The sequence below is a fragment of the Lissotriton helveticus genome, chromosome 1_1 (assembly GCF_964261635.1).
Source record: "Lissotriton helveticus chromosome 1_1, aLisHel1.1, whole genome shotgun sequence".
NCBI lineage: Eukaryota > Metazoa > Chordata > Amphibia > Caudata > Salamandridae > Lissotriton > Lissotriton helveticus.
This window is the reverse complement of record NC_136057.1, coordinates 1,752,856,841-1,752,873,734: the sequence shown is the minus strand read 5'-3', so window position 1 is coordinate 1,752,873,734 and position 16,894 is coordinate 1,752,856,841. Positions and strand designations below refer to the sequence as shown.

Sequence of the window (16,894 nt, the reverse complement as noted above, 5' to 3'; positions counted from 1 at the left end):
TATAACAAGCATTGGCAAAGCCAATAGGTCTTGCCTATGAAGAGTAAGAATTACAAAAAAAATGCTTCATTTGTGATTTCCTAAGTCAAACATATCTGTACAGTTCATTTGAAGACGTAAATGTTGTTGTGTGCTAGAAAAAGCCTTTACTTTCACACCACCAGATTGTCACAATAAATCCTCCCACTTTAAAGTCAGAGAAAAAAAGTAAACACCAAGCACCCTGGAAGACAGAGCCGGGCATTAGACCTCTGTCAAATGCACAGACTGTGTGACAAGGTAAGAACACTTTTTAAGGGCCTGAATACAGAAAAAGAGCACTTTTCGCAATCAGACAGCTCTGCTATCTGGTAGGCTTCAACCTAAAAAATGTTATGTTAAATCGCCAGACACTGGCAAGGATATTTATTCTCAAACTGATGTGAACAACAAACCTCACTATCCTATATTTAATATTACACTACAGAGAAAGCAAAAACTCTAAAAACAGACAGAATTAAATGTGAGTAAAGAGAAGATGTACATGAAAAGAAGCCATTACAAAACGCATCCTTCTAAGCTCATGTTTAAGTCGATAACTCCTGGAATGAAAGAGGTTGCCTGGTAGCAAATATTATTAAATCGCACATCATACAAACATCTTCACAAAATACCCAATATGAAAAGGAAAATATCAAAAGAAAGAAACATCTTTCGCAAGAATGTACTAAATTCAGCAGCGCCAACTTTTACTCATATGGCAGCTTCTGATTTTAACTGTATGCTCATTGCCCAGGAAAAGCACATACCATAATTTTCATCAACAAGGGCACAGTTGACAGTGAAGTTTCTTTTCGAGCATAGTATAGACGATGTCAGAGTGATAGTGGACAGGAATTTGCTGGTCCTAATCAGAATTGTGGGCTTTTTTCAGGTTTTTGACTGGATTTTGTCGCAAGTTTGGATAGACTAACCTCTTGTTTTTTAGGAGCTGATGATTTGCGAGTAGTCCAAGACTAAAGAAACTGACCTTTTTTCTTGGTTGCTAGAGATTGACTCTGTGGGCCATTTGCCTCTCCCCAGAAGAGACACGTGAAAACTTCTGCTTTCAAGGTTTCATGCTAAGCTTCTTTCTCTTCTTTTCAACAACTGAGCTTGAAGGAGAAGATCATTCTTCCTCCAGGAGCACTAAGGGCAATCTTCTGCTTCTGTCTTTCAGAGTCTTGTTAGAATATGTGATACAGAAGTCACAGTTCTTCATACAACAATTCAGATGTAGACAAAATATGCACAAAGGGTACCATTCTTCAAAAAAGATCATATTGTTGCAGCAGGCCATGCAGCACACCATTTGAAAAGAGATTGCTTGAGAGCCGACACAACGTCTCTGGAAAGTTGTGTGTTGATGTTAGATAACAGAAAACATGAAAAGTGAGTGATTCTAAATGACTTTTTCTACACAATGCAGAAACAGTCAAAATCACTGGGAACATTGAAGGGATGTTTGAATTCTGGAAGACAGTTCCTGAGGATTCCATCAAACAGACATACTCGTAGGAGTTTGTAATTAAGTCCGAGTTAAGGTCATAAAAAGAGGTGAAGAGGCTACAAAGTGTATAGCAATTTGTTTATGTTTATTAGTGCTTTATTGTAAACTGTTACAATAACAGTGTTTATCAAAGACTGATAGTCTGATGACGAGCAATGTTCAAGTATGTTAATCCATGAAAGCTTCAATGTTGGAAGAATAATGGTGCTATTGGAGTAAAGTACTGCGCGCCAGGGGGATGGCATCACGCGACCCCGCCCAGGCGTCGTCCACGTACGTGACGTCAGCGAGGTCACATGAGTCCCACCCCGGCGCGCCTACATCAGTTTTCTTTCGAGAACTTTTCCGCGCCACAACGCGGAGCCACCAAACAAACTGTGGGAACATGGGAACAGTGTGTGAAAGAGCAGAAGAAAAAGGAATGGTGACGAACAACACCATAAGGAACAGTGCCAACACTGCAGTATCCAAAAAGCAGGGAAGAAGAGAAAACAGAGCACAGCCCTGAGCAGCCACCCTGCCAGCATATAGACATTCCCCCCCGATGCAAGGAACATATGTTAAATGTCATGACAACATGCAGCAGGAGTATAACCCCAACCAAGAACATAAAAGGCAACCAGTTCCAAGACAAAGAGGGAACAACACACCTCCAAGGCAACCCCAGCACAGAGTATGCCCCAAAGGAACAAGGCAAGGTACGGCAGGGCCAGATGACTCCAACCCCTAGGTGAGTCGGGTGGCCAGGACCCTTAGCAACAAGAGGGAGGGAGGGGAGGGACGAGAGTAAATGCAAGCCTCAACCCCGGAGCAAACAGAGCAGAGGGGCTTAGGAGTACCGATAGACCCATCCTCCAAGTGCGAAAGAGGAGGAGAGGAACAAGAAACAAGACAAATCATCTTGTCAAAAGGACGAAGAATGCATTCACAGAAGACATAGCCATCCACCGGGTGGCAAGTGCAGAAGCCAAAGGTCCTCAGAGAACAGGGAGGAAGGGCAGGCCATGAAGGAATCTGCGGCTAGAATCGTCTCTACCAGATACATTGTTACCAAAGGTAAGTAACTTGTACATCTGATAGAGACTACTAGCCGCAGATTCCTTAACGTAGAATAGATACCCTAGCCATACCCACAGGGAAGGAGGGTCTGCGAAGGACCTCACCAGCCTGGGCATAACAGAGGGCCCCACAGGGGGCCAGTCCACCAGACAGGGCGAGGAGCCGCGCCCTTCCAGGCAAGGGGAACCCCCAGAGGCAGAACACCACTGTCCCCAAGAAGGGTGTGGGAAGAGAAAAGAAGAAGCCCGTTCACACTCAACAGAGAAACCAAGGGCAAGGCCGGGAAGGCCGAAGCACCCCACGCCCCTACAAGGCCACAGAACCCTCATCCAATGCCAGGGCAAGGGAGAAGAAGAAGAACAACCTAGAGGGCCCAAGGAGATGAGGGAAAAGAAGGTGAGCCCACCACAGTTGGAAGGCAACAGACTAGACAGAACGGTGCTGAGAGCAATAAGGCAGTCAGAAGCAGGAGCCAGGACACACCTTAGTGAGGGGCCAAGCACATGACTCAAAGAAGCAGAACCCGAACCACAATGCCAGGCCGCAGGCACTAGGCCAGACCAGGCGAACAGCACTGCGACCCCGGAGAAGGACACCCCGGGGTGCCACCAAAGCGTTCCAATCCAGCAAGAGAGTTGTATCTGCAACATACATAAACACCACGGAGAGCAGAGGCCCAAAGGCAACCACAACCCTCTAGCACAGTGCAAGTTATAGAACAGCTACCACTACCCCACATAGGGTATGCTAAGTCCCATGACATGGGAACCCTCTTTGGAAGAAACTTCCACAGCAGAGGAAAAATGAAAGAACCGGGGGAAAAAAAAACCAGAAGAAGGCTTGTCAAACAGCCCAAGAGAAAACAGGAGGCCTAATATCAGGGCCAATCTGCTCAGATAACTTAATAAAAAAACACACAGGCAACAAGGGCCGTCCAGCAGCCAACAAGCCACAGTCTCAGCAAGGAGGACTCGAGTGGCCATAAAACACACAGCACAACAAGGGCGACTCGCCCAAAGGGAGGTTCAAGAACCAGATCAACTCACCAGTCACTGAGGGGGAGTAGAATGGGCAGGAGGAGGAGGAGGAGGATGAAGCCCTGCCAAGAACCTCTGGATGGAGGAGTCTGCCGGGGCATGACCAACAGAGTGCCATTGAATGGAAGATCAATTAGCCGCTCCCGAACATTTTCAGGCAACACACCATCCGGAGGCGAAGCGTGGCGATGGAGGGTGACCGAGGTAGCTGTGGCACGGCCCAGCACCTCAGAGATGTCAAAAGCAGAGCGGAAAATAAACGCCGCTAGCTCCCGGCCATCCAACGCATGATGCCGTAAGTCCACCTAAACAGTCTCTTGTGAAGCGATGGATCCCAAGGACTCAGCCGAGTCCCACAAACAAGAGGTGGCCCTAGCCAACACACATAAGGTGTTAGGGCCCGCAGAGCAGCGCTGGTCGAGGCGAACATGTTGGTCCCCAAGAGTCCAGCCAGCGGGCCTCCCGGGACGGCGGAGACAACAGTGGCGGCAAGGAGGGAAAGGCAGTCCACAACAGTGGACAGGAGGCAGAGGGGTGGAGGGGAAAAACACGACAGGTCACGTGGCGCTGAAAGGTGCCGGTGCAGGAGTTGTTGAGGCACCGGATCCTCTGAGGCGGGGCGCCCCCAAGACCCCGACAGGGAAGAAAGGAGCGAACCCTTAAAGGGAAGCAAGAGTTCCCTCCCACCAAAGCCCTGGTGGAGAACCTCCAAAAGGTGGTCTGCCGGGAAATGAACAGCCGGGTCACCCTTGCATAGAACAGCCACAGCCGTGGACACTGCATGAGCGAAGGCCGCACCCACCTCCGTAGGGCCCCGCGGTGAAGAAAGCAGTTCCTCCGTGGACGATGGCTGTTAACAAAGGCGGCCGTCCCCGAAGCCAAGCGGGGCGGGCAAAGGCCAGACCTGGAAGTTAGAAGGAGGAACCGAAGAGTGGGGGACCTGTTGCTCCTCCGGTGAACATCATGGCCTTGGGAATGGCGGGGAGCCGCCCTTTGATGACGCCGGTGAAAAAGCCACCATGCGGCTGCCTGTCTCCAGGGAGGAGGACACCAGCAGGCACCCAACCTCTGGAGAAGAGGTAGCATTTGAAGACGAATCCGCAACTCGAAGTCTGTCCGGCGCCGTAGAGTCCGCAGCCTGAGGCAGGACGTAATCACCATCCAGCGTCAATGGAGAACCTGGACAGGGCTCCTCCAAGTCACGCAGCGCCGGGGACCGGAGAGGAGCCAGAGCGGACGTGGCCAAGGGGCAGCAACGGAACGGCACCGACTCGACCTCCGACGAGGCAGCCACCTGTGTGGAGGGACGAGAGGGACCAGGAGAGTGACAAGAAGCCCTCCGCCAGCCTCGGCCCAAAATGTGACGGAGGTGTTCAGTCGACCCATGTGGCACCACGAGGGCCGATTCAACCTCCGGCTCGACCTCCAACGAGGCCTCCGCCTGTGTGGAGGGATGCGGAGGGGGATGCAGGGTCCACGTCCAGCCTCGACCCAGAGCGGGACAAGGAGGGTCCACCGACCCTTGTGGCACCGCCCAGGCCAGCAGGCGCTGGCACCGGAGCGGCATCAGCTCAGCCATGGACAAGGTCGCCGCCTGTCCAGAAGGCAGAGCGGGGCACGGGGGATGCGACCAGCGGCTCGGGGATGCGACCCGAGCCCCGGCAAACTCCTGCGACACCACAGGGATTCCCACAGGAGTTTGCGGTGAGGCAGAGGCACCGTGGGCCGAAGGAGGGACCCCCGAAGGGCCGCACCCCAACAGCACCTAATCCTCCAAGCCTGGAGCCGAGCCAGTCGGCGCCAGAGCCACCGGCAAGGCCGCGGAGGGCCCCGCACAATGCAAGGTATCCGGCGACGTCCCAGGAGGGGAAGGAGGAGGAGACGCCAGCGTGGCCAGCAAAGCCGCTGCATATGTCTCCATCAGGGCTCTCAACGCCCCCTCTCCGGGAAACGGTGGATAAAAGAACGACACACGGGGCCGCATCACCCGCAGAGATCCAAAGCCCCCGGCAGGCCGAACACCAGCCCCCGGGGACAAGCTGCGACACAAACCCACCGGGGAGCGATGCTCTCACAACATCGGAGAGGGATGAGGACGCCGACAGCGGCCGTTTCTGAAACCTTCTGCCGAGGCTGAACGAGGGTATGAAGCCGATCTTGAGAGACGCGCCAAGAGTAGTAACATCCGACACTCCCGTGACGACCTCAGCTTCAACTGTTGGCACGCTTCACAATCAGTGGTGCCGTGATCTTCCCCTAAACACGACATGCAAATGAGGTGAGGGTCCGTCGCAGACATAAGACACCCACACGACATGCAAGTCTTGAAGCCCGAAGGCATTCACACACTGTTCCACTAAAAAATATCACAATAATGAAAGAAAAAAGGACCCAAACAGGCGTGAACAGAGACCGGATCCGCGTTGTACGCGGAAAAGGAAAAAACTGACGTAGGCGTGCCAGGGTGAGACTTATGTGACCTCGCCGATGTCACGTACGCAGACAACGCCTGGGCGGAGTCGCATGATGCCATTCCCCCGGCGCGCAGGGTGCTGTGGCAAAAGGAGTTTTCCGTATCCAGTCTCATGCCTGGGGATAATTCTACGTTAAGGAATCTGCGGCTAGTAGTCTCCATCAGATATTAGTTGCTGGTTTGCACGTAACCTACTTGGCAAGCAGGGATTCATGCTTGGGGGTTCTGAAAGTGAGCACTGTTTTGAAAGCCAGCAGCAATCATGAAGCAATACAGCATCTTGTGTGTAAAGACTTAAAGTTAACAAAATGTATAAACAAATCAGAAAGATAGATGCCTTGGTGTCAGACAGTTTAGGAAAATACACAAGACTGATCCGAAACACCTGCCGCCAATTCGTGCCATCTAAAGCGCTCACTTAGTCTACTGCTGTAAATTCGACATTAACAAAATAAACCCTTTGTCAAGCCTAAACCTTCCTTTCTAAGACCCACAAGTTTCCCCTAAGGTAGGTACTAAGTACCCATAGGGCAGGGTGTATGGTTTTGAAAAAGCTGGGCAAATGTTTAAGGTTTGACATGTCCTGGGAGTAAAAAACTCTCCAGTCGTTTTTCTCTGTGGCAAGAGCAGCCTTCTCTTAGAAAAGCACTGGGTTATAATATAACACGGTAAACATATATATTTGGTTTGAGAATTTTTAGACCATGCTTAAAGTACTCCAATTAATACAAACTTATAATCCAAACTGATGGTAAATTTGTATTTTAAATGACTATTTGAAAAATGCCTCCTTTAGAAAGTTGGGAAATTTGAGCATGACCTTGCGCACCCATCTGTCGCACTTAGTGTGTGTCTTCCTTTAGAAAGTTGGCTTTTTCCTGCCTGAAGCCTCAACTATCGCTTTGTGAGATAATGCCCAACTGTCCCCTGGCAGCCCGATGAGAGGTCTGAATTGCTCTAAGGAAAAGGAAAATAGGGCCTTGGCTAGTATGAGTTGTGACCTCCTCCTGACAGGATGACCTGAGGGGGTGTGGCCACAACCTATACAAGCTTCAAAGGGCCAGGCCCCATAACAGACAGTTGCCATTGTCTAAGGAGCCAGACTGGCACCAATCCCAGTGGGGGTGGGGCGGGGCAGAGGGGGTTTGGTGGAATATAACTTGCCACACAATTGGTTTTGCAGTTGGGGGGGGGGGTTCCTCATTTTTCTAGAGATACCTTGGGTGCGCCCAGGGAAGAACGATTCTGCCACATAGAATTTTGATAGAGCAGGGCACTGTTTGATTGTTTAGGACCAAAACACCAGAAAGTGATGTCAAAGTGGGGAGGGGTGTCTCCGAGAACTTTTTCCCTATTAGTTAGGGAGTTACCCTGCACCAACAAACTAGTGCAAGGAGTGATAGTGGCACCCCTGGCTATCTTCCTCAGAATACTGCTGAGTCTGTGGAAACAGAAGAATCTGGACGGGAACTCAGAAAAAAGACTGAGCCTGCTTTTTTATCTGTGGAGAGAATACCAAATGGGTGGAGCTGCCCCACTTCAGCCTAGGACAGAAGAGTGGTCTCCAAGAGCTAGTCGGTTAGCTTCCTGTTCTGTTCCAGAAACACAAACACTGTAAAAAGCCCACAACAAAGAGCCCAGCTGACCAGTTCCAACTGGATTTGCCCTGGACCTTGCTAGTGGCTTCTGGGACATTGAGTCCTAATTAACCAAGCAGTGTCCAAAAGTTCCTACACCCTTGGCTGGTGTTAGTGTGTACTCTTCCCCTATCAAAACTGCAAAAGTTGACACTGAATGTTTCCTGAAATCTTTCCTAAAAGAACCAGAGGGTACCAAGGGACCACCAGCAACCGAAGCGGCTGTAATTGCATCGCTGGTCGGATTAAACTTGCTAGTTTGCTCTGCTGAAAGCAGCTTGACTTCCAGAAAAGTTTTGAAGTCTTGACTTGGAGGATTTCACCAGGACCAAAGCCAAGCACACCACACACCCCCACACCCCTCTCCGCAGTCATCGAGTCCTCTGTCTGATTCAGCCGACAGCCTGCCTGCGGCTGAGAAAATTCCACAAGAAAAAGTCAAAAGTTAAACTTTTCATCAGGACTAACTTGCCTATCTATCCGATTCATGTTCCATCGCGGTCAGCCTTAACTTTTGACTATCATCCAGTCGAACAAGTTACTTACCTTAAGTAACAATATATCTGTGAGACATATATCAGTTATGGATTCCTCACCTTAGAATTACCCCCAGGTGTCAGACTGGATCCGGAGAATATTTCTTCAGCAGTACTCACTCAGTTCGCAGAACGACGAGGATGGGTGGGACGGTGAGGAATCCATAACTAATATATGTCACTTGTTACCGAAGGTAAGTAACTTGTTCATCTGACAGAGACTATTAGTTATGGATCCTCACCTTAGAATAGATACCCCAGTAATACCAACCTCAGAGGTGGGTCTGCATACTAAGTTCACACCAGAAAGTCCTGGAGAACCGAACGGCCAAAAACGCTGTCTCCCCGGACTTGGCTGTCCAGACAGTAATGTTTGGTGAACATGTGCAATGAAGCCCACGTGGCTGCCTGGCAGATGTCATTAAGAGGGACTCCACGTCCAAAAGCAGGAGTGGCTCCCGTCGCCCTGGTGGAATGGGCGCACAGTCCCACTGGAGGTTCCTTCTTTGCCAAGAAATAACAGATTTTGCTGCAAAGAACAACCCATTGAGATATGGTCTGCTTTTGCACGACCCAACCTTTCTTGGCTCCCACATAGCCAACAAAGAGCTGGTCATCCACCCGGAATTGCTTTGTGCTATCCAAACAGAAGGAAAGCGCATGTTTTGGATCCAGACGGTGGAGTCTCTCCTTCTCTTCAGAAGGATGCGGGGGCGGAAAGAAGGTGGGCAAAGCGATGGTCTGTCCTATGTGGAAAGAGGTAACAACTTTGGAAAGGAAAGAAGGCCTAGTGCGAAGGACAACTTTGTCCGGATGAACAGCCAGGAAAGGAGGTTTGGAAGAAAGAGCCTGAAGCTCACTCACCCTGCGAGCAGAGGTGATTGTAACCAAAAAGGCAGTTTTAAGAGTCAAAAGTCTGAGAGGACAGTTATGCAATGGCTTGAAAGGAGCAAACACAAGCTAGGTCCGAACCAGCTTCAAGTCCCACTGGGGCGTTACCAAAGGAATTGGAGGAAACAAGTGAGTAATTCCCTTAAGGAAGCGATTTACAATAGGGGACTTAAAAAGAGAAGGCTGAACAGGAAGCGGCCAACATGGCCGAAAGAGAGCCTTTTAAAGTGCCCAGAGCAGAGCCCTGCTGGGCCCAAGAAAGAATGAGGAGGAGAACCTCTGAAAGGAGGGCAGAAAGGGGATCCACAGCCTTCGCTGCGCACCATGCCACAAATTTGTTACATCTACAGGTGTATACCATTTTGGTGGAGGGATGCCTGGCTGTAAAGATAACATTACAGACTTCGAGAGGAAGTTCAATCTCCAAGCAAGCAGGTGGAGGCTGGACAGGTTCGGGTGGAGGACCATCCCCTGCTGCTGTGACAGAAGATCCCCCCAAGGGGCAGTCGGATCGGAGGATCGATGGCCATGTGCAGAAGCTTGGAATACCAGACTCTTCGTGCCCAGTCCAGGGCCACAAGAATGACTTGGGTCCAGTTGCGCTTGATCTTCTTCAGCACTCTGGGCAGAAGTGGTATAGGCGGAAAAGCGTATAGAAGACCGCAAGTCCACTCGCGACGGAGTGCCGCCTTGGAAATTCCAACGCGCAGAACTGCTGACATTGCGCATTCTCTTTGGTGGCAAATAGATCTAACCAAGGCTCCCCACGGCTGAAAGAGACCTTGCACCACCTCCGAGGGAAGACGCCCTTCGTGATCCATCATGCACCAGCGATTGAGTTTGTCTGCCCTGGTGTTCAGAGAACCTGGCAGGTGTTGAGCCACCAGGGACATGCCCTGATGTTCCAGACACTTCCAGAGACGAAGTGCCTCCTGACATAGGCCTGTTTGTTGCAGTACCACATGGCAGTGGTGTTTTCCGTGGACACCTGCACTACTCTCCCTTTGACAGAAGGAAGGAGTGCCTTCAGTGCAAAATGGATCCCACAAAGCTCAAGAAGGCAGAAGTGGAGCCCGGGCTCCGCTGGAGACGAGAGGCCTCTGATCTCTGCCTCTCCCATGTGGACGCCCAACCCAGAAGTAATGCATCTGTCACCACTGTAAACTCTGGTTGGGGAAGGGAGAGGGATCTGCCTTTGACCGAATCCTGGTTAGTGAGCCACAACTCCAATTGGTGTGCAGTGCCCTCCGAGATATGTATGCAATCTGAAAGATTCCCCTGATGCTGTGCCCATTGGAACTTTAGGTCCTAATGCAGAGCCCGCATATGCCACCTGGCATAGTCCACCAACAGGATGCAGGAGGCCATGAGGCCCAGTAGCCTCAGGGTCAGTCTGACCGAAACCTGGAATAGAGGCTGAAAGATTGGAATCATAGCCAGAATATCCCGGACTCGCTGATCGGGAGGATAAGCCCGAAACTGCACTGTGTCCAGAACCGCTCCTATGAAAAGGAGCTTCTGAGAGGGAATCAGGTGTGACTTTGGCACATTGATGGTGAACCCCAGCGAATGCAGGAGATCGGCCATAGTCTGGAGGTGGGAGACGACAGCCTGAGGAGAGCCAACCTTCAACAGCCAGTCGTCGAGATAGAGGGAAGACTGGAACCCCTGATCTGCGCAGATGAGCTGCGACCACCACCATCACCTTCGTGAACACCCGAGTGGTGCTGGGGTGCTGGTAAGGCGCAAGGGGAGCACAGTAAACTGAAAGTGTTCGTGGCCTACTGTGAACCGTAGGTAACGCCATTGGGCCGGCAGGACGGGGATGTGAAAATAAGCATCCTTCAAGTGCAACACTACCATCCAGTCTCCAGTGTAGAGGGTCGAAAGGACCTGAGCAAATGTTAACATTTTGAACTTTTCCTTCCGAAGAAAGCGGGTGACGTTCCTGGGTTCCAAGATAGGATGCAGGCCCTTCTCCTTCTTGGGCACCTGAAAGTAGTGGGAATAACAACCACGACCTACTTCTGGGACAGGAACTCGTTCAATGGCTCCCTTGGCCAAGAGAGCCGTAACTTCCTGTTGGAGAACGGCCATGTGATCCTCCGACATGCAAGGAATGGGGGTGGCATGGATGGAGGGGTAGTCTAGAAGGGGAAGGAGTAGCCCCTTCAGACTATCTGCAAAACCCACTTGTCCAACGTGATGTTGAGCCTGAGAGGAGGGTGATGGTGAATCCTGGCGAATGTTAGCCCTGAAAGGTCGGACTAGGAGGGCTTGAAGCTGCTGCAAAGGGGGCCCTGGTGGTGGGGCCCTGGTGGTTTGGCCCGGGTCCCACGTCCCCGGCCGCGCAGAGTCTGGACAGCTTGCACAAACCTGTGGCCCTGGACGGAATGTGGCAGGGCACACCTTCAGTAGCCATAAAAGGGGCGAAAAGCAGACTGCGCGGGATGAGCGGCAAGAGCGAGACCTAAGTACCTGGCTATAGCCTTAGAGTCCTTAGGGCGCTCAAGCGTGTTGTTTGCTTTGTCGCCAAACAAGCGACTGCCATCAAAGGGCATGTCCAAAAGCTTGGACATCACCCAAAAAGCCAGTGGACCTCAGCCAGGGGTAGCGTCTTAGAGCTACTGACGTTAAAATCGTCCTGACAAGTGATTTGGTGGTGTCCAGCTCACGTCGTATGGCGAACTTCGCTGCGTCTCTCCCTTCGGCAACTGCACAAGTGAGCACGGCTCAGGCCTCCTCTGGGCATTGTGGCAGCACCTGCGCGACCATGTCCCACACAGAATGGGAGTAACGTCCCAAGAGACATGAGGTGTTCACCGACCGCAGTCCAAAGCTGGAGGAAGAAAACATCTTCCCAAGATGGTCCAGCTTCTTGGATTCCCTATCAGGTGGTGCGGTAGGGAATGCACCCGTAGAAGTCGGGTCTTGGACAACCAAGCTCTTGGGGGTGGGGTGTTGGGAGAGGAAAATGGGGCCGCCCGGGGCCTGGCGGTGGCGTCGGGCATTCATCCGATCCCCAGGAGCCCCTGTATTGGGGTTGGACCAAGTGCCCAAAAGGATGTCTGTGAGAACCTCATTGAAGGGCAGCAGGGGCTCAGAAGAAGCTGCTGCCGGTTTAAGTACCTTGGACAGGAGTTTAGTCCTGACCGCCACCATAGGAAGCTCAAGGTTTAAGGTCTCAGAAGCCCAAGCAACATCACCGCGTATGATGCACCCTCCTCTGTAGCCACGGTAGGGGGAGATAGCATGCCATGGTCTGGGGAGGTATCCAGACCACAGCCTCACCCAACTCCTCTCTCCAGTCTGGTTCTTCTAACTGGTCAGCCAGAGGGTCCACAGACCCCTCCTAGTCCTCCTCATCCTCCTCTGGTATCCACTCACGGCGACAGAGAATACCAGGAAAGAACAGGGGTACAAAAGTACCAGTCGTGGCCGGTCGAAACGTAGGTCGACGCCGGTCTTCTCCGTGTCCACATCAAGGGGGAGGCTGGGGTCAACATCAGTTGGGGATACAAGCGGCGTCGGAGGGGGCAGAGGTGTCGCCAATGGATTCAGCGCCAGAGGAGGTGTCGTAAAGTCGACCGGCACAAATCCGGATGCAGGCCCAGATCCCTGGGAGCCCTGCGGCACTGGAGCTGAAGCCGCCGGGATCAAAGTCTTAGAACCCCCAGCCGAGTCTGCGGGCCCAAAGGCGTGCCGGCAGAGTCGGGCTGCCCAAAGATGGAAGGGAGGGCTTTGTAAAAGCTACGAAGTTGGACACAGGTAGCTCCGGCTCATGGAAAGGGAGGGAGGCTCGGAGCCAATCCAACATGCTCCGCGGGCGGAGCAGGGCAACCACCGTCCACAACCCGAGTCGCGTCGACCGACGGACGGGGGGGGGAACTCAAAGCACGACTATGCTTCTTCGCCTTCTTTTTGTGCTTCGACTTACCCAAAGACGAAACTTCCACGAGGAGTGGTGGTGAAGACTGTGCGACCGGTCCCGCGACCTCCCTCTCGACGGGGACCTCGAGCTGAGCCGATTGCAGGTCCTCCAGAAGCTTTTGGGACTGGCTCCTGCAAAGACTTCGAGGGCCATGGCCGGCAGTCGGAGCACGACTTTGTGTCGTGGTCGCGCTCTAGACACTATAGGCACACGAGATGGAGCCACAAGGATTGAAGCCGGTCCGATGAGATGACATCCCTGTGCACCAGGAGTCGCGACAACTCGAAAAGAAAATCGACAAAAAGTCGTAAAAAGAGATTCAAAAAGTGACTCGAGGTACCGCTCTCGCTGGCTGGTGCGGAAAAACAAAGAACAGACGTTAGCGTGCAGGGACCGCATCTAAGTAGATACCGCGGCATCATTCCGGTGACCAAGACACCAACGACGAATGCGGAGTTGACAGACACCACCTACCGACGTGCAGGGGTACTGCGGAAGAAAATGTTTCCAGATCCAGTCTGAAGCCTGGGTATAATTCTAGGGTGAGGAATCTATAACTAATAGTCTCTTTCAGATTAATGCCACTAGATACCCATGATTGGCTTTTTGGCGCTGGAAACCTTTAAAACTTCTAAAAATCATATCCACAGTTCCCCTGATCCGATTTGTGTGGCATTGCTGTTTATTTGCTCATTAAAATGTATACTATTTTTATACATTTGAGTGGGATTTTTATATAGTGTTGTGCTTTTACTAGATTAACTGTTTTAGCACACATAAATGCTTTACACTTGAATCCTCTGAGTTAAACTACCTGCTCTGTGCCACTGCTACTCAGGACTTAGCCAAGGTTTAATTTGAAGTAACCTAACTGGATCCGAAACAGAATATTGGCATTATTACTTAGTGATGTCTCACAACCACCCCAACTAATAATCCACTGTCTCACAATATCTAAACAAAAATGAACTTTACCAGCCCATCCATGGAAAGGGAGGTCAGGGAGAGAGGCACGAGCGATATCGAAATTGCAGACAGTTGGGACTGATTTCGTCAGCTCAGCAGGATCGCTTAATTCAGTGTTACAACACTTTGTTTTAATTGAAATGATGGTGAATGAAGTAAGGCATAATATTGCAGAAAATAGGAAGAATAAGCAGGATACATCTTTACTAACTTCACAACCAACCGCATAAAGGTCTAGGTAGTGAAAAAGCAGGATTGCGTTAAATTAAACCTAAAGTGCCTATATGTTAAAAAGATGCATTTGATAAGCCACCTTCTGATTCTGTAGCAAAGAATGCTGAAATAGACTATATATTCTACTAACATTGTTATCTAAACAATCAATATATTAAAAGTAAAACCATGAGAGCCAACACACCTTCTCTGCACAGGACGGTAAAGCTTACACCAGGATCACTGAGTTTGATGAATGGTATGGCTCCCTCCTCCAGTCCTTTCCTGGCTAACAGGATGTTCTTGGCACAGACATTTCCATGCACCAAATTCTTGTCTTCCTGCAAAAAGAATGAAGAAAAAAACAATATCACATATGTTTAATTATATGTGCTTCACAACCGGTAGAGAAGCTAGCACATGAAACCTCACAGCAAGAAGAAAAACAGGGATTGGACTCTGGCCGTCAAGGTGGTTCTAGCTTCATGAAAGACCGATCATGACGGAGATAACACTGCTGGAAACCTTGGCTTGAGGGTGTAATGCGAATGGTCTGGCTGAATCCGGTCAACAAAGATTGATGGTGCTGAAGACAGACAGTCTATCTTTTTTCATTCCGTTTTTTTATCTGTGAAGAAAGGAATCAATAACACACCTGTTTCCTCTCTTCTCAAAACAGTATCTTGAAGAAAACTGCTCAAAGCAACAAAAATCCAGATATATGCCCAACCTTTAATCAGAATATTGCATGGGTAGATCATCATATCAGGCACCAGGCTGCTTAAGGAGACAGGGACCCCACTGTGGCAGCTGAATACAACTGTCGAGGGTGGGGAAATGATATTTATTATGGAAAAGTGATCAGCTGAAGAAGAGGACGATGCTATGGGTAGATATCCTGTAGAATCACTCCAACACCTGTTTTACTACCATATAATCAATTAGGCCATGTTGAGTGCCAGTTTCACCACCACTAGAACATAACTACAGATCAACCTTACCTCTCCAAAGGCTGTCATTGTAGCACATCATTAATAGCTATGCAGAAACAACACAATAACAGTGCTGTGAACTATTTGAGGTAAAAGTAGATATGGCAGAGTATTAAACTATGACAATTCCCATGTCAACTATAGGAATCAATGGCGTTGTGTAGACACCTGTGAGCCGCTGAACCCCACTTCCTACCTGACCCTGATAATGGTCCCCTTTCTAACCACATATACATTTCTATCATTGTCCTATCCCTGCCCTTCCCAAAACTATATCTCTTTTCTTACTGTTCCTTGTTTGTGCCAACTCTTGCATCCTTTTACTAGTGTGCCAGAGACCCGGAAGCAAAACCTCTGTAGATCTGCATAGAACATACACACAAATTCATTTTTTTTCCTTTGCAGCAGTTCTGCAACACTGCCAATAATGATCTCATTTAAGGGGGCGCTAGAGGGCGCACTGCGGAATGGCTGGCTAGTGTGTCAGCTCCGCCGGATGGTCGCGCGCCTAGCGGCCTTTGACCCCTTAGATCCCCAGCTAATGCGGTAACGGACAGTGAATTGGGCATCGGAATTCGAGACCGACATTGTCCTGCAAGGAGAAGACGCCAAATGGGCTGTTTGTGGTAGATCCAACCAGACTAACGGAGACCTAACAGCGGCGCCACAAAATGGCCGCTTGCGAAGATCGGCAGGTCAGTGCTTGCGAAATAGCCAGGTAGAATGGGACTAGGAGCCTACTCGGCGCCGTAAGGACTGCGGGTGCTGAACAACATATGAGGCTGTGCGGCGATCGAGGACAGTGACAGGGCGAAGAACCGCAGAGATTTGCCGTGCGTTCCACCAGAGACAAGATGGCGGCGCCCTTGGAACGCATATGACCGGCGGCGGCGCACGATCAAGCCGGGTGCCGGGTGTGGTGAAGATTCCCATAATTGCCTGGCGGATATGTGGAGCATTGAAGGTCGGTATATGAGTGGGGCTCCCTACCCTCGCTGCTGGCTGTGCTGCGCAATGAATCACTAGGCTGCATTCCGGTGGCCGGGGTCCCGCGAGGTGGGAGAAGCGGTCTGCGACTCGCACGGAGCACAAGGCGCGCACGCTGTGTACGGTGTCCTAAACCGCGCCACAGACCTATGGACTCTGCCCATAACATCACACCAGCTCCACCGATCTAAAAGAAGCTATCTTTCCAGCAAGGGGGTGCGAAGGTGTGGGGTACTGTTTCTGCTGCGCCCCAAGGGGTCCATGGACGGCAACACCCGCTGACCCTGCAAGGCGCTAATCCACCACGGCCCCAATCATACCCACACCTGCATTAGCCGGCTGATGACTACACGTACAGCACGGTGGGGGGCTGCAGCATCCACACATCGCGCCAACTCCACGACCAGTGCGACGACGGTTGGCAGCCCTAAGACGACCGGGCAATCTACGCCAAAACAACACCACGAAATGGGGAAACCGGACCGGCAGCAAACCAAGCTCCAATTCGAAACACGAAAACAGGGCAAAAATACTACGACTGACACCGAAGCGGAAGGGGGCCAAGAGCTATCGGAAGGCACGGGCATGGAGTCGGTCCTGCGGGCGATCCAGCAGAGCCTGCAGGAGATGAACGGTAAACTTGA

General features: G+C 50.9%; 1 protein-coding gene across 1 annotated transcript in view; it reads right to left on the bottom strand.

Moving 5' to 3' along the window:
• TYK2 (tyrosine kinase 2) overlaps window positions 1-16,894 on the bottom strand; it is a 523,599-nt gene that overhangs the window by 122,005 nt on the left and 384,700 nt on the right. The window contains exon 15 of the mRNA XM_078640035.1: window positions 14,477-14,612. Coding sequence (XP_078496161.1) covers window positions 14,477-14,612 — 136 coding nt within the window. The remainder of the gene's footprint in view (window positions 1-14,476; window positions 14,613-16,894) is intronic.